This window comes from Daphnia carinata, chromosome 10, assembly GCF_022539665.2.
Source record: "Daphnia carinata strain CSIRO-1 chromosome 10, CSIRO_AGI_Dcar_HiC_V3, whole genome shotgun sequence".
Lineage (NCBI taxonomy): Eukaryota > Metazoa > Arthropoda > Branchiopoda > Diplostraca > Daphniidae > Daphnia > Daphnia carinata.
In genome coordinates, this window is record NC_081340.1 from 3,175,162 (window position 1) to 3,192,092 (window position 16,931).

Sequence of the window (16,931 nt, forward strand, 5' to 3'; positions counted from 1 at the left end):
CTTCTATTTGTTACAGTACACTAGAAAATCCTGTGACTAGCTTATATTACTCAATGACTCTGCTCGCGAAGCTTCCCATAATCACACAGTACAATCTACTTGAGCACTAATTTCGATTAAGTATTCATTTTAGTTTTTGCGTTAAATCGTTTTCTTTAAAATAAAATAAAACAAAGGTGAAGTTTTTTTTACATTAATCACATTTTCCGACGAACTAGAGTGGATAGTACAAGATATCGCAAATTCTAGTAATATGATTCTGAAATACGAAACATAGAAAAAACTTTTTCTACCGATATAGAAACGTAAATATCAACAGTAAATATAGTAGAAAGATTACAAGTGTAATTCCTAATGGATGTTATCAAAGCAACATACTTACATGTAATTTGATTTGGAATATTATCAATACATGTTTTTTTAATAAACTTTAATAGTTAAGACATCAGTTGCCTGAGTTAACAAATTTGCTGATACTGAGATAAAGAATAGTAGTTGTTATTGCAAGATTGTTTATAAGAATATAGCTGCCATAAGAAATAAGGATTGTACATCACTTGAGGCTCAACGTAGGGCTCAATGTGCGCGACAGGAGTTGACGGGGGTGAATATGCGCTTCCGTCTAATGGAGCAGTAAGGACAGGAGGGCTCCAGCGCTCTGCCTCTCTCATCCAGATATGATGACTTGGATGTGCAGCATGAACACCCGATTCTCGTTGCAGACTAAATTCTCGTGATTGTTTAGACTTCATCAAAGGGATGCACAACTGATTGGCTGATGATTGGATTGAAGAAGATGGTTTGTTAGCCAGTGAAATCGGGTAGAAGCCTTTTCTTTTCGAGTAATCTATCCGTACATCTCCCTTACCTATTACATATTTTATGAAATAAACTTCAGATTTTGTTTCATCAAAGAGCTAGTGAACTTTTCACCGGTGAAGTGAACAGCGGTGAAACAAAGCAATAATTACCTGTGAGCAGTAACTGCTTAAGAACGGCTCCATTATCCCCGTTGCAATCTTGTTCCAGTAAAATTGGCCCTGAATTGGCACGCATATTAGCAGAACTGATACACGATTGCATTTTATTAAGGTAGAGAGTCCTTTCGAATAAAAACAAAATTTTCAGGAAGGATAGCGACCGTATGCGATGTGATACGAGTTGTGATGTTGTTCTTCAGATACAGAAAGAACTGTAAATCTATTACTGCGGTTGCAAATCCGGACACTGCACATTCGATGGGTACACTACACCGTATGTTTTTATCAGTACAAATAAAACAACAGGAAACTCTACGAAATTTAAGGATATAACCTCCCAGTACTCGACGCCCTTATCGTTATCTTTGGCTACGTAACGATGGACATATAACTGAAGGTCTTGCTTTTTCCTTTGCAAAATAAAGCGTCACCGATCAGGTAGTTTTATTACTTGCGTGCAAGAAACAGACAACCATGCCAAAAAACAGAAGCGCCAGGTTATCCTTAAATGTTCACTGTGGAATGAGTGCGCTTATTAACTATCAGTACAACGAAGAATGGCAGAATACAACCTTCTACTCGACAAAATTGTGAGGAACTGATTGTGCAAATGACTTGACGACAGGCTTTATAGAAAAATGTCTCACCAGAATAATTGTCCTGGTTGCAAGTTCAAGGATATAGTAGTACTTAAAAGTTCAATTAGGCGTTCGACCTTATCCATGTTTCCAATCCTTGGGTTGTGCGAGGTCGGAGATGTGACGTGCGCAATATATATTTATATATTATTGGCAAACGTCCAAGTAAGGGCGATAATTCAAAATTTTAACCTTCCCTAGTTCGCCTGTAGCGCCGCTTGTATCAGTATTTTACTATACCATTTGCCATCTTCATTTCCACATTTTCTAAGAAAATTTTCATGGTTTTTTTAATGAAAAGGCGCAAAAGACCTTGTACGTACAAATGATCAACATCAGGCGGATGGTCATTAGCTGGTTCGGTCTGGATCGGAGTCTGCCGAGACGCTTTCAAAATTTCTCGGTCCACGTGGTATGATATAATTTTACTGTAACATCCGCTGAGGGCGTGAAACATCTAAGGGTTTATTTCGTCTGCGCCCTAAGCAACTAAAAATGGGGGTAGAAGACGGGAAAAGGCATTGCCCTAAGATCCCACTGGTCTTACGTAACCGAAGGTCATGCAAGGCACGCAGTCGACCTTGTATGCCCTTAAATCCAAGTAAATTGTCTGCCCAAATTGCCCCCCCCCCTCTTCATAATTGCTTTAAAAACAGATAAATATCTTAAATCTTAATTGCCTTAACTTGAAAATAAATTATGGTTCCAAAAAAATTTCTTCCAGGCGTGTTTGATTTTTTATAACAGATCCGTAATTATTCCCATTTAGTACAACGCAAGATTGCGAGATCCCGAACAACTTATTTTAGCTTAATTCCACTACCATACTCGTCTCTCTCCACAAGACGGAACTATTAAATCCATCCTCTAGCATCGTGTACGACCGTAAATGATTTTGTACGGCACTGCATCTGGATTTCCCAACACCATATTTTGCTTGCTATTTTATTTAATTTGAGCAAATGCCATTTTCCTCTTTACTAATAAAACAGAACCAGAAGAATTAACCACTAGCCACATGTATTATACCAGAAACGAAGATAGATATTTGAATGAATAAAACAAGACTGCTACGATTACTGTTTTCTTTTCCGTGAATCGCTATTTAATCACATCGAGTTTCGGAAGCTCCTCACTAAACCTATTGGGAGCGATCAAAGACGAGCCAACTGGGACGCCTCTGACGGCTTTTCCACGTCTAGTCAATCTTGACAAACAGCCAAAGCTTCTTCGCGTTCCTCAATGAGCTCTTTGCTCGTCACATCCAATTTTCCTCGAGCGAATTCGTCGATCGTAAGTCCCTGTAATTTGATAAATATTATATCAAATACTGAGAAGATTCATCAATTATTTATGGATTATGAATTTACCTGAACGATTTCCCACTGGCCTTTGCTACAACGAACTATTAACGATAGTTATATTAGCCAAAAAAATTATTACTGGTTATTTTTTTAAATTCTATACCTGGAAACGAATACATAACTCCAACTGGAGTATTATACGATCCATCAGAGAAAACTGCCATCGACACCCAAGATTCCTAAATATAGGAAAAACGGCACTTTAAGTATGGAGAGGCAGCACTGCTATTGAAACAAGGTTACCGCTGGAGTTCCATTCCACCAATCCTTCATATGGTCAGCTGCAGCCTTGGCAGCAGACATGGCAGAGGAAAGTTTACGAGCTGCTATAACTGCAGCACCACGCTTTTGGACCGTCTATTAGAGCATTCAAGGGCACATATTGCTGAGTCAAAAAGCTTCTCGAAGTTAAAAGAGAAACAATTGCTCACTGATATGAAGTCTCCAGTCAACCAAGCTTGATCATTGATCGCATCGTTGACAGATTTTGTTTCGCCATTTGCAGTGATGACTGTGGCGTTCGCTACATCTGGAAACTGAGTGGAGGAATGGTTTCCCCAGATCGTGATTTTGCTAACATTGTTAACCGGAACTCCTAAACGGTTAGCAATCTAGTAAACATATTGAACATTATGCTTTAGAAGAAGTCACTCTAAACATTCTTTGACATTTCTATTACCTGAGCTTGTGCGCGATTTTGATCGAGTCTTGTCATGGCGCTAAAGTTAGCTGGTGGGATGGATGGCGCATATTTTGAGCAAATCAATGCATTGGTATTAGCAGGATTACCAACAACCAATACTTTAACAGTTTTCTTGGCATGCTGATCAATGGCCTGACCCTAACATCCAAAGAAATTAATTAATTAACTATTAGGTAATTACTATAGGTAATTATTAGATAGGAAACTTACCTGAGCTTTGAAGATCTTGACATTGGCAGCCAACAAGTCCTTGCGCTCCATTCCTTCCTTTCTTGGCATAGCACCAACCAAGAATGCAGCATCTACATCCTTGAAAGCTACTGCAGGATCAGCTGTTGGGATAACTTCACGAAGGAGAGGCAGAGCACAGTCTTGAAGTTCCATAACAACTCCTAGATTTAAGGATGATTTGTTTAGTTTTTTGTTTTTGGTTATGAAAAAGTCATTTAGTTATACACAAACCATTTAGGACTCCCATCATGGGCTCAATATCAAGAAGATGAAGAGACAGAGGTTGTTGATCACCAAAGACATCTCCTTTTGCTAGTTGGTAGAGCAGCGAATAAGCAATTTGACCAGCGGCTCCAGTTACAACAACGCGAATTGGTTCAGCCTAAATTTACAAAACCAATTACAGTATTGCAGCGAACGCAAACTTTTAAACTGGTGTATGAACGCTATCTGAACCTATGCCAAACCGGCGATACACCTTGAGTTTACTTATACGAACTACGACGTTAAATTTAGTTCAAAATTTCACTTATTATTAGCGTAGCTAAACGTTTGAAAATAGTTAACATGCAAAGTCGAGGAAACGCTGTTACCATGGCGGATAAGTACTTTTCGACGTGAAGGTTGAACGTAAAGTGAATCTCAATCGCGAATAGAGCTCCGAGAATTCTTGGCAGAGCGCAGAAGTCTAGCCAACTCTCATATAAGTTAAGGCCGATAATACCACAAAGCAGGTGGCGAACTGGAATGTGTACGTGCGGTTGCGGAAACCCCTAGACCCCTGCACTATACACAGTGCCATCAGACGGCGAGTTAGACATTCACATTCTGAAACCCGTAATTATCGGAAACTGCTTGTGCTTTTTTCTGTTCGTCGTCTGCTTGACATTAAGTCAAATTTTCAAAATTCAGGTGTTTGTTGACGTGAATTTTGTAGACTTTCGGTAGGATTCAAATTTTTGAAAAAGTTAACTATAACTGATTTTCGGAAGTACGTACTGTTAGTGTTACTAAAAAGCTTTCAGGGTTAGAATATGGATACTGGACCAAAACCTGTTGCAGAGCAAAGTGGTACTATTTTATGGTTTGAATATCTGTTAGATTCATCTTTGTTGGAGAAACAACTTTCGCGAGAAAATTCAGGTATTTTCCTCTCACAACCGTTTAGTTTACAGTAGAATACAAAAATTTTCTTGTGTAAAGAAATGCAAAAGTAAAACATTAAATCATTCTGTTGGGCAGATTCTCAGGCAACTGAATTAATCATTGAGTTCTTGGTGAATTCACACAGCTTGAATGTTTCAGAAAAGAATAGCAGCAAAGTAATTGATGTTGAAGGTACAGAAACTTCTAATGGAAGTGAACCAAAAACAAGAAAAAGTTTGGCTTTAAAAATCTTAGCACTAAAATGTGCAGCTCATTTAAAATGGAACTTTCAGTTGCTAGAGAATCGGTATGAGTTTTTCTTTGTTACAGTATATTCGAAAAGCTTGGGGAAAAAATATTAATAATCACTTTTTGTTAGTGTTCCCTTGACATTACAGCAATTGCTGTATCAAGATCTGCTCTTCTTCTCAGAGAATGGAAAAGTTGATATAAAATCACACATTTCTCTGGATTTCAGAGAAGCCAGCCCTCACACAATATTTGCTGTATCCACATACCATCGATGGGTATTGTGGGCACTTAAATCAATCCAGATAATTACAAAACCCAGTAAAGTTTTACACATTCCAATGTGAGTTGTATACAAGGCCTTTAGTATTTTGGTTTTCATCACATTGTTGCTTATGGTTTTTCGTCATAGGCCAGGTGGACAGGGCCCAACTTTTGTTCCACCTCACATCACTGAGGCTATGCTGAATTCTCTGAAACTACAAGCCATTGACTCTGTACTCATTTTAGAGAACATCCTCAAGGAACTAAATGGGAAAAAAATGATCATGCCTACCATTAGCACCTTCGTAAGGTAATAGCACCGCTTAGTTAGAGATATAACGTGCGTTTTTAATCCATCTATTTATACAACCTGATTCGTCAAATTGTTTTTAGTTTAACAGAAAATTCGACAAGTGTGAGTGAACATAGATGGCAAGAGGGCTACAGCATTTCGATCGAAGAGTTTGAGCTCCAGTTGCGTTACGATTTGGCTGTGTGGTTTATGTTTGCAAACCAGTATGCAGTAGCTAAACGTCACCTGCAAGTTGTCGGAAGATTGTTCGCAGATTGTCAGTCACGGAAAATGGAATACTGCACTATATCAGCTCCTTATTTGAAGGGTTTTCTCTCAGCTTGTCAGATACAAGGTGTTAACGACGAAAAATCGTTAACCGAAAAAATGAACGAATCTATTAAGAATCATTACGTTGGATTCTTAACTGTCTTACAAGAAGACAATATTTGTCGAGAGGTTCCCATCCACTACAGGGAGATGGCCGAATTAGATTTGTTAAGTGCCGCTGCAAGTGGCAAGTTTACAATCGCAAAAGATCTTGTTTTCAAGGTTCAAACTTTGAATGTAGTGCGTAGGGCACTGGCGGATTATCATATACCTGGAACATATTTCAAACTACTGGCAGATGAAGAAGGATCTGGACATCAGTTTTTGATATCGGTAACTTAGTTTAAACATTTAGCTAATGAATATTATTTTTTTTTACGTTTTGCCTGGTGATTGTGTTCAAGGAATTGGAACAAGTTCATCGGTTGGGTAATAAACAAGATGCGAATAAGATGAAAGGACTTCTTTCGAAGATTGTCACGACGGGCGGAGATAAAATCAAGAATTCCCTGTTGTCTAATAGCTTGCTAAAAGAAATTATGCAGGGAGAATTGGCTAAAATAGAACCTGCGCTAGAGCATTTGCCATTCAACCACGATTTTCCGCATTCATGTAAACATATTGCTTGGTTAAAAACTCTCGATTGCTATTTTAAATAATTCGATTATTTGAAACAATAGTGCTACCTCAAATTGAATGCGGTGAACTCATTCAACAGCTGATTGAATCCTATCGTACCTCAGAGATCCAAACTTTGTTGGACAGATTATCTCACGGTTGGCCGAATCGGCCACTATGGACTCTATACAAAAAAGTATATTTTACTCTTTGTACGTAGTTAAGGAAAATGATTAACATTGGCTATTAACTTGTTGTTTTTGTATTTTAGTGGGAGATACCGATACCCTTTCAAAGTGCCGTCATGAACTTACCTAAAGGGATGCTTCAAGATTGGTCCTATATTCTCCTAGCCAAATATCGGGAACTTCTTAGTTTACAAGTAAAAGTTTAGAGAAGTCGCTAGTAAGGTCGCCTAATAACTTTGTTAACAGGACTTTTCCGGTGCCGTGGAAATGCTTAAAGCAGTAGAGGAACGCGGGCGAGCGAAGCAGTTGGCAAATACGCAAGCCGGTAGCAAACTATTTAAACTTATCGAATGGGAAATACTTTTAGTGGATGTACTGCAATTTCTTCATAAATGGCCAGTTTCCAGCAATTCCAGTTGAGTGATAAGATATGTCAAGTTCAAAACAAAACAAGGTGATTTAAAAATCGCATTGGATTTTTTAACATAGGTCGTTTTGGGGAACTTACTACCCAATGCCGTGGATGCCTGGGCGCTTTGCAACGAGGCGAAACTATATTCCCACGCTCCGAAGTAGTTGACTATTGCGTAGCACTGTTGCTTGCAGCGTGTGAATGGGAATTTCTATTGGGACTAGATGTTCGCTGGAATTTAAATCTTAATGTCGAACTGGCATCAAGTTTAGCAGCTGTTTGCTACGATTTGCAGCGTGACCGTGAACGTCCCACCCGTAAAAATGCAAAGTCTTTATGGGATTTGATCATACCAGCCTTCAATCCAACCTCAGCTAACAGTGGGCCAATGGTTCCTCAAGGAGGAGGTTCTGCTTTAAAACGCACGGCCGCAGGAGCCCTACAACAAGGCGGAAGTTCAGCTCGGGACTCTCCAAATGCTAACGTACCACTCGTCAATCGAGCAGCTCTATCCAAATTTTGCCAACTTTTGTACGAGCCGCAATCGCTAAACATCACTCTTTCCCTCTTCGTACGCTTGCACAACGTCGTCCAGGACGAGGCTAACCTAGAGATCAATGCAGATTTGTCATCACTTTGGCCAGCTGTGCTCAGCAACGCCAACAGTTACCACCTACCAGGCATCGGTGAACTCCTTAGCCAGTTACTGGAAAGAGCTCTTTCTTTATACCCACTGAATACCGACTGGCTAAAGCTACAGGGTGATCTTCATTTTGCCCAAGGATTTCATTCGGCTGCAATGAGCTGTTTCATGACGGCTGCTTCGCTTGCAAGCGATTATTTTCACCAAGTCGTTCCAAAACAGGTACTGGATGAGGCAACGGTTCGCAGAATGATCAAATGCTCGCATTCGGCTTCTTGCTTCACACAGGTATTTTACACTTTCATTATACGGGATGCTAATGCTAACATGTTCTTTTATTCTCCAGTCAGCACTTCTTTGTCAGTTATTAGAAGAAATTGATTATGCGACCGCTTTTCGTTGCTTGCAAGAACGAGGTTGTAACGACGCTATGGACTCCCTGTACCCATTTATTTGGGATGTCACTCTACTAGAATTCATTATTCAATTACACCATAAGAGAGGCGAAACGCAGAGGAAAACGGCGGCAGTAACGAGCTCTTGAATAGTTTTTGAACGTACCGCACTGTCAATATTAATTATGTATTTTACTATTTAGTTGAAAGCCATCGGTATGCTTGAACTCAACGCCAACAACAACGAAGAAATTCTTCGTGAAGCAGCGGCTCAGAGAAAGGCGCAGTTTTTACGCTGTCTAGCAAAACAGTATCTCTAAATATTTGCGGAAGATGATCTCGGAGACGATTACACGTTCAATTTATTGAGATTATATCTGGTTCGAACACATACATAGTCTTCTAATATGAAATATTCAACGTCCTTGACCCCGAACGTCAATCACGTGTTTCAATATGCCTTCAGCACTTGCCCATTCCCGAGCAAATTTTAAATTAAAAAGGATACAAGAGAATAAAATAGGTTGAGTAAGATATCGAACGATGAACTAGCGGGAAAGAATATCATTCAAGCTACTCAGTCCAGAGTGGCAGAGGTGCACATCTTATTCAATCCACACGTACCATCACCTCGGAAGACTCGATAGTATCCCTGTTCACCCCATTTTGTGCCCCAGCTGTTCTTCACAATCCAGTAAGGTAGTGTTTTGTTGAATTTTGGATAATTTGCGACTCCGTAGCCAACAATCAACACGCCATGGTCAAGGCTTCCGGGTCTACATAACGGTTTCCAGGGATGGCTAACACCTCCTAAAAACATAAAATTTGGTTACATTAAAGTTGCTCAGCTTAACAGAAATGTTCTTGCTGTAATACCTCGATAGTACTGCATTGCGTTGGCATTAATACCAATCGAAATGGGTCCGTTCTGAACAAGCCACTGGGCCATTTCGGTCTCGTTAGTTGATATTTCTACACCCCCGGTGACCTGGGAACGAGGAGCGAATCTGTTAGGAGATTTGTACACTACATTTGTATGGAAGTTTCTGTAAACCTGCACTCGAGTGATGTTGGCCTCAAATTTACACTTGTTTTGGTGGCCGTTGTATGGATAATCCGATTCAGATTCCAATCCACCGATTTCCTTGATAGCTTTGTAAGCATTTTCTGGTAACCCTCCGTTACAGCCACTGTCAAGTTTGTCACAGTCAACCAGCTCTTGCTCGCTCAGAGAAAGAAGTTCTCCGTTCCGAACAGCATAAACACCTTCAACCTACAGACAAAGGCACGTTACTATTGTGATTAAATAAAAATTTGTAACTACATAAAAAAATAAAAACGATAAATAAGAGTAGACTAACGTTTCCTGTAACAGAGAAGGCCCAGCAAGAGCCGCAAGATCCTTGATCCTTCACAGGAGTTACTACACTATGATTCCGCCAATCAAATTCATCCGGAAGATCTATTTTAGGAATAGCGGCTTGAGGAAGGCGAGCATGTGACTGTCGAAGGATTGGTCTAAAACCGGCCAAATGGGCTTTATATTCGGCTGCGCTCCAGTCTGAGAAAGGTGTGTCTCCATACACTGCCGTTCCCATCTCATATCGATTAAGTAGCTGAATTTTTTCTTGGTTAGCCCTAGGTTTCAATTAAATATTAAGAAAGATTTAATAGGAGAACAAATTGAGAATGGTACCGATAGATTTTGTAACGATGTTCAAATTCTTCCCATGTTTTATAAATTTTGTTAAATTCCTTGGCGTAACTGCGGAAAGCTGTCATATGCTTTAATTTCCGTGTTTTCTTTAGGTTTTTAGAATGATGATGATGGTGGTGATGTCCGTGCGAGTTGAGGACATTTTCGGTCGATCGACGGGATCGCTTGCACGTCTTCGATGTGCATTGTTTTTTAGTAGTTCCCAATAGGGCACATTTGAGATTTGTTATTTGGCGCTCATTCAGCCATGGCTGTGTCCATATTTCGACTTTGCAAAGCTGACGTTCGGCAGAACGATCTAGTGGGCACTCCCGGTCGCTTTGGTTGGAAGATAGTGGACATTTCGTTTGTCCAACCTCAATCGTCAGATAAATCTTCTTCCCTGAAACAGTTTGTGTACCAGCATTTCTTATGCGCACAATGTTCAACAAGTTTCTCGCATTTGATTGAGCCTGAATGGCTGTAAGAGCAAACGAAGCGTGGGCTTTAATTTCTTCTGAAGAAGGATCAGCCGGTTTGATTCCACCCACCAAGTGGCGACGTGGAAGAGATGATTGTAAAGCAGGCACCGTCTCCGTGTTCAGGTCATTGCACGTTAACTTCGTGACTTCTCGTTTCCCCAACCAAGGTTGTTCCCAAATGGAAGCACTGCATTTCTGACGACGAACACACGATTCATTATTCTGTTGGCAATCGGTAAACCTCAATTCAAGCTCGAGGGTGTACATCATTCCCGCGACAACTTGTTTAGTGGCTTTCAATACTCGAACGTTACTTGGGGCATTGGGTTCATTGGAGCGAATAGAAATGGCCGACACGGCAAAGTCCGTCAACTAAAATAAAAAATCAATTGTAATTTTTATCTATTATTACTGGGAATTGATGAAATTACCTCTTTGGTTTTCTTGCTGTTGATATCCATTGGAATAACACCTCCGGTTATTTGATCGGAAGAACGCTTACGGCGATTCAAAGGTCCACAACTAGAATACGTTAAATGACGAGCGTTTGCATTATAATAAACGACAACGTCACACCGTAAACTGATGCCACTAATGCTTGTCAGCTGGAGACCTAATTGGTAATTTGACCCCTCCACAACCTGCTTTGATGCAGACAAGACTTTTACTAGAGTCAGGTCGTCTCCTTGTCTTGCGTGGCTTAACATCGTAGCGGCAAATGTAGCTAGTTCCGCTACTTCGTTATCCGAGGGATTAATACTGACGTAGGCTCCAGGTACACTAGTTGCGGTTGAATCCCCTGTTTTTTCAATCGCAGATTCGTCAGTTTCGGCTGCTGCTTCGGTCTTAACGCCTGGCATAGCTGAAGGTTGAATCGGTACCAATTCGCATTGCATCTGACTAAGTTCACGTGTAGACGTCCAAGCTTGATCGAAAACAACTACTTTGCAAAAGACGTTTCCTCTAGGCTCGCTGAATTCCAAGCCAAGGCGATAATTAAATCCCGCAACTACTTGCCGCTCAGCGGATATAACTTGGACGAACTGTAGAGGTACAGAATTCATCGAACGACTCAATGCAAATGTAGCAAAGTTTGCCATGTCTTTCACAGCTTTTTCGTTTTTATCGATGGGGCAATATCCACCGACGCAGTGTGACGGTGGTTGGATCGAAAGTTCGGAATTATTTGGTCGGATAGGTATAGGGCGAGCGGGTCCTGGGCGCCGGGGCCGGATTTGCAATTGACGACTAACGCGACTCTTCGTCAAATCCTCACACGTAAAAGATGTTAGTTTTCGTGTTTTCGTCCAGCTTTGGTCATAAACTACTACGGAGCAGGTTTGAAGTCCAGCATCACCTTGAGCTTGCAGAGTTATTTTATAGTTTTTCCCTGAAACTACTTGAGTTTCAGCTGAAGTAATGTTTACAACAGAAAGAGCTCCAGCGTTGGTAGATTTGCTGATTGCCAATGTAGCAAAGTCGGCCATCTCTCTGATGGTCACGTCGTTGACATCGGCTGGTTTGTAACCTCCTTCGAGACCACGACGCTTTTTGCTATCACGACACGATGAGCTGACCAATTGGCTTGATGATTTTTCGGCCACAATTGCATTGCAGATGACTGTAGCTTTGTCTTTCAAGAGTAACAATGTAAGTTTGTAATTAACTTGTTTGCTCTCAATTTGTCTTGCTGCGTTTTTGATTTTCATGAGCGAGAACGGAGCGTTCGGTGAGGCTTCCGACATGGCAGACACGGCGAACGTTGCAGCGTCTTTGACGGCTGTGTCATGCACAGCCGCAGGTCTGTAGGCCCCGAGAGCGTTTTTGGCTTTTCGTTGGCTTGGGGGAAATCCTTGTGGAAAGCAGGTCATATTAGTTAGTTCTCGTAACGACAACCAGCTCTGCTCTAAGACAACAACTCTGCAAAAGAGCGATTCATTATGTCGAGTAAATTCCAGTTCCAGTTTATAGTTGATGCCGGCAACAACTTGCTTTTTCGCTGAATGAATTTTGGCCAAAGTATACGGTGCGGAGTTTGTGGATTCGGCATTCAGAGAATTGCTAGCAACGGTTGTTGCAAAGTTTGCTATTTCTACAATAGTGGCATCAGCTGGATCTACCGGGGAGTATCCACCTAGCAACGGTAAATTTTGTTGGGTATTCCTTCCCCCCAAACGTGGAACTTTTTTGGGCAATTTCACATCGCCACCGAGTCGAAACGTACGTGGAGCATATCCGACAAATGGGCTCTCATCAAAATCTTCGCTTTTGGGATTTCTATGCTTAGGTTTCTTAGACTGACAATTCAGGTCAGTCACCTGCTTTTCTTGTAGCCAAGCCCGGTCCCAGATTTGAATGTTGCAAACTTGAAAATCTTTGCTTTCGTCAACTATGCAATTGTCTCCGCTTGCTTGATCTTTCTTGCAGTTGGTAGAGGCAATTTCAAGTGACAATCGAACATTTTTCCCTTGGACAATCTGTACCGATGAGGCGAGAATCTTGGCCACTTTCAGTTTTTCGCCTGCATTCGATTGCTCTTCGATAACAGCTAAGGCAAAGTCAGCATACGCTTCAATTTCGGTTGACATGGTATCGGCCTGGCCATGGCCTCCAACGATGGCCGACGGAGATGATGAACCCAGGCTATCCACGGGAGCCGGCATTTCTGAGGCAACGGAAATTGCATCGTCTTGATTCGCAGAAGAGAGAGATAGCGAGTCGCACGTCATGTTGGTAACTCGGCGGTCGTTAAGCCAGACTCTATCCCAAACAGTAACGCGACAAACCACGTTCGTCTGAGAATTGTCTAGATGGCAGTTGGCTCCAGCGCCGTCGGCTTTCGTGCAGTTGGTGAAGCCGACCTAGATACCCCGAAAAATGAGACACGAGGTTACGTTGATATGTTGGTCAATTTTGGTACTAAAGTTCATTTTGGATGTCATTACTAATCACGCAATGCAAGCATTGCAGTGTAAACTATGGAATTGGGGTCGCACGTCGGGTTAGAGTGTGTCATGTTCGTCGAAGTCGTTATGTTTAGTGTTGTTTATTCTTTTACAGTGGGCCAATAAAAAAGGTAGGAAAAAAATTTGAAGTATGAATTATAGACCAAGAGTTAGCTACAATAACGAGGAAAGATTTAATTTGTTCGTTTCCGTATTGTTCAACAGCCGAAAGAGAGTCAGAAAAGAGTAAATGCATCTAGAAACTCTTGGTCGTTTGCTTTTTAAAAACAAACAGCATGCTCCATGGAAATGCTCTATCATAAACCCAGTGTAACAACAATAAGGTAAAAGGTTGTCAGTCAAGTCGTCCAGCGTCAGCGTTCAAATATAATACAATTTTTCTTTCAAAGAATTTGTCATGTGATTGTCAAAACGAAAAAAAAAAGGAAAGAGAAAGAGAGGGACGGAGGCAAGGGAATGGACACGTAGACAGAGGTATACTTTATATATATATGCTGTTAAACTGGTTTTCCAACCTCAACGTCCAAAGTGACTTTCTTGCCGGCTACTAGTTGTGTGTCAGCTCGAACAATGCGAACTAGATTAAGGACGTTTCCGTTGCTCCTCTGGTTGATGGTTTTTGTAACAAAGTCTGCTACGGATTTAATGTAGGGGCTAGTCTTGTCGTTTGCGTCATGCTCGTCAGTCACAGTGTTCCGCTGTGGCGCATGTTGAGTGGAATCTACTCCGGCAAAGTCTTTACTTTTATCGGTTTTGTTCGCTTCATGAGGCTTGATCGGGAAGCATCTCGAATTCACCAAACGACGCTGCACAAATCTGCTGTCCCTCAACGGAACTAGGACTTGAATGTCGCAAAGATAGTGATGGGGATTTCCTGCGAGACTAGTAAGACAAGCTTCATTGTTTGCGCTGCTTCCTTCAGGGCAATCCGCTAGGGCAACATGAATTTTCATTTTGAAGGTTTTTGATCTACCCTCAGTCTGTTTAGAATTAAAACAAAATTAGTCATTTGTAAAGTAGTAATTTGAAATCAGTAGGTAAAATTCTATACATAATAAAAAAATAATAAGTTCTTCTTACACTAGAGGTTCCTTCAACGACTGTTACTAAAATACGCTTTTTGGAGTTATCATCGAACGAATCAAGTCGATTGAGCGCAAATGCTGCGATATCCTTTGCTTCCTCATCGTCGGGTGAGATTGGAGTAAGACTTCTTCCACTCTTTACGTCACTTTCATCTGTGATAGAACGCCTGACGACTGTTAAGGTAGGCGAAACACACTGAGGTTCACGAATTTGTTTAGAATTGAGCCACGGTTGATCCCAGATGCCAACCGTGCACATGCGACGAGTTCCCTCGGCAAGATTAGGCTGGCATTTCGAGCGGTCAGCGTTCTCACTTCGAAGGCAGTTCGTGTCGACTAGTTCGATTGTCAACACATACAAGCTACCACTAACAACCTGTAAGAAAATAGAATTTTTTGTAACAGTGTGAACGTGCATTTTAATGTGTTAAGTACATACTTGACTAGTAGCTTTGACGATGCGAACAACACTCTGAATTTTATCGCTATTAGCAGCATTCTCAAGGGCGCTTAACGCGAAATTCGCCAATTCTTTGACTTCAGTTGAGTTAACGTCGATATTGGATGGGCAACCCAAACAGGGTGAACTGCGTCCAACGAAAGTTTCTTCTTCAGCTCCTAGAATTCCTACTTCCTCCGTCACTCCTTCCACAACTTCCTCCACATTTTCTCTTCTACGTTAATAGTTGCATTATTTTAGGAATTTTAAACAAAGCCTTCGCACTTTTCATATAAGTTTACCTGCTGGCCAATTGGACTGCATTACTACTGACTTCTTCCACTTCAGCCCCCTCTTCTTCTGCCGGTACATCTTCATCCGCGTAAGCCTCTAACTCTTCTGCAATGGCCGCATAAGTAGTCGGTTCACAGTCAAAATCGGAGAAGAGATACCCGTCAGCAACCCAAGGCCACTGCGTGAGTGTAATGGAGCAAACAGATGGATCGCGCTCTTGGTCAATGGTGCAAGATTTACTTTCGTCTTCATTCTCTTCTTCAGGGCGTTTAATGCAGAGGGTGGGTACTAAGCCTAATTTTAAATCAAGATCTCTTGTTCCACTGTCTACTGAAACACGGGAATCAGCTAACAGGTAGCCAATAACTTTAAACTGGAACGCGGAAACGGATTCTGCATCAATGATAGCCAACGAGGCAAGAACAGCGTGGCGAACCAAGCTTGTGGTTAATTCCTCAGCCGGTACGCGTGCGATGCCGAATTTGTCAGCTCCTTCATTGTCTCCAGTGGTAAAGCATCGAAGAGATTGAAGAGTCTGCTCTGAAGTGGACAGTGCTTCTTCCATGGTGACTTCACAAGCCTCATTTATCACATTTTCATCTGTTGTTGATATGTACAAAGTCAAATAGTACAAGCTACTGTTGGTTTCTTCCATCTGCCAAATAGATTACAAAAATTCATTAAATAAAAATTATAGTATGTCCTACCATGTAATGTGATACTCACAATAACTTTTCTCGCATGACCAATATGTTTCAAGGTGTGTTTCCCTCCTCGACGTTCTCCCATTTGAGACACAGCCTTTTCAGCTAGTGCTTTGGTAGCTGCATCCTCCAATAGTAGTGATGTAGCAATTGTGCTACTATCTAAAAATTCAAATGTCAATGAAATCTGTGAAACCAAAAAAATAATGTATCACACTATTTACCTATGAATTCTGGAGGAGAATTTGGTTCTCTATCAGCACATTTTGTTTTGTCCTCATCAAGAATGCGCTTTTCATTCCAAGGTGCATCAAGGACAATTACTTCACAAATATGCCTTCCTCCAATGCAAGTTTCTTCATTATTGGTGCAATTATTTCCAAGCTCTATAGTGAGCATATACTGTGTTGGCTGGAAAGAAAAATCTAATTTAGGAAAAATGACTTAAGGTAATTACAATGGTTATTTTTACCGAAGGCTGGGAACCTGGGACAATATGTGCATCCATAATTTTCTGAAGTGACGATGTATTCTGAATGCCGTATGTTTCTGCATCTTTCAAAATAGTGTTTGCTGCGAAGATGGAAACGGCCACTAGAGTTGGGTCCTTCAATTCTACGTCTTCGGAAGCATTAGAAAATGTACTAGCGAAATATAAAATGGCAAAAAACAGGGTGATGCGAATAGCAATCCCCATCTTTTACTCTTTTTTTTGTAATAATTAAGTTTACGGGCCAACTGGCCAAAAGAACGCTTAAAACACGAGAGAGCCTCACAAGTGCGACCTTGCCGAGTGCCTGCACGCGAGCAAC

General features: G+C 41.1%; 4 protein-coding genes across 4 annotated transcripts; 1 reads left to right on the forward strand and 3 right to left on the reverse strand.

The window, feature by feature from the left end:
* Positions 1 to 324: 324 nt before the first annotated feature.
* LOC130702917 (uncharacterized) lies at positions 325 to 1,569 on the reverse strand. Its single transcript, XM_057524547.2, has 2 exons — positions 972 to 1,569; positions 325 to 868 (listed from the first exon to the last, which is right to left on the reverse strand). Exons 1-2 carry the CDS (start codon positions 1,081 to 1,083, stop codon positions 459 to 461), a joined length of 522 nt encoding a protein of 173 aa, XP_057380530.1. The 5' UTR covers positions 1,084 to 1,569; the 3' UTR covers positions 325 to 458.
* Positions 1,570 to 2,621: 1,052 nt separating this feature from the next.
* On the reverse strand, positions 2,622 to 4,683 carry LOC130702971 (malate dehydrogenase, cytoplasmic-like). The gene is made up of 9 exons (XM_057524602.2): positions 4,510 to 4,683; positions 4,148 to 4,298; positions 3,896 to 4,077; positions 3,662 to 3,823; positions 3,414 to 3,593; positions 3,226 to 3,339; positions 3,086 to 3,161; positions 2,989 to 3,023; positions 2,622 to 2,919 (listed from the first exon to the last, which is right to left on the reverse strand). The coding sequence occupies exons 1-9, from the start codon at positions 4,510 to 4,512 to the stop codon at positions 2,821 to 2,823; spliced, it is 1,002 nt and encodes a 333-aa protein (XP_057380585.1). The 5' UTR covers positions 4,513 to 4,683; the 3' UTR covers positions 2,622 to 2,820.
* A 224-nt stretch (positions 4,684 to 4,907) lies between these two features.
* On the forward strand, positions 4,908 to 8,827 carry LOC130702645 (integrator complex subunit 8-like). The gene is made up of 12 exons (XM_057524300.2): positions 4,908 to 5,059; positions 5,159 to 5,369; positions 5,442 to 5,654; positions 5,724 to 5,885; positions 5,969 to 6,530; positions 6,602 to 6,809; positions 6,878 to 7,011; positions 7,087 to 7,197; positions 7,250 to 7,418; positions 7,493 to 8,346; positions 8,405 to 8,587; positions 8,657 to 8,827. The coding sequence occupies exons 1-12, from the start codon at positions 4,951 to 4,953 to the stop codon at positions 8,771 to 8,773; spliced, it is 3,033 nt and encodes a 1,010-aa protein (XP_057380283.1). The 5' UTR covers positions 4,908 to 4,950; the 3' UTR covers positions 8,774 to 8,827.
* Positions 8,798 to 16,931, reverse strand: LOC130702607 (uncharacterized). Its single transcript, XM_057524285.2, has 13 exons — positions 16,592 to 16,931; positions 16,344 to 16,530; positions 16,142 to 16,281; positions 15,424 to 16,070; positions 15,122 to 15,356; positions 14,678 to 15,058; positions 14,113 to 14,577; positions 11,063 to 13,492; positions 10,150 to 11,003; positions 9,815 to 10,091; positions 9,508 to 9,726; positions 9,330 to 9,441; positions 8,798 to 9,263 (listed from the first exon to the last, which is right to left on the reverse strand). The coding sequence occupies exons 1-13, from the start codon at positions 16,814 to 16,816 to the stop codon at positions 9,031 to 9,033; spliced, it is 6,405 nt and encodes a 2,134-aa protein (XP_057380268.1). The 5' UTR covers positions 16,817 to 16,931; the 3' UTR covers positions 8,798 to 9,030.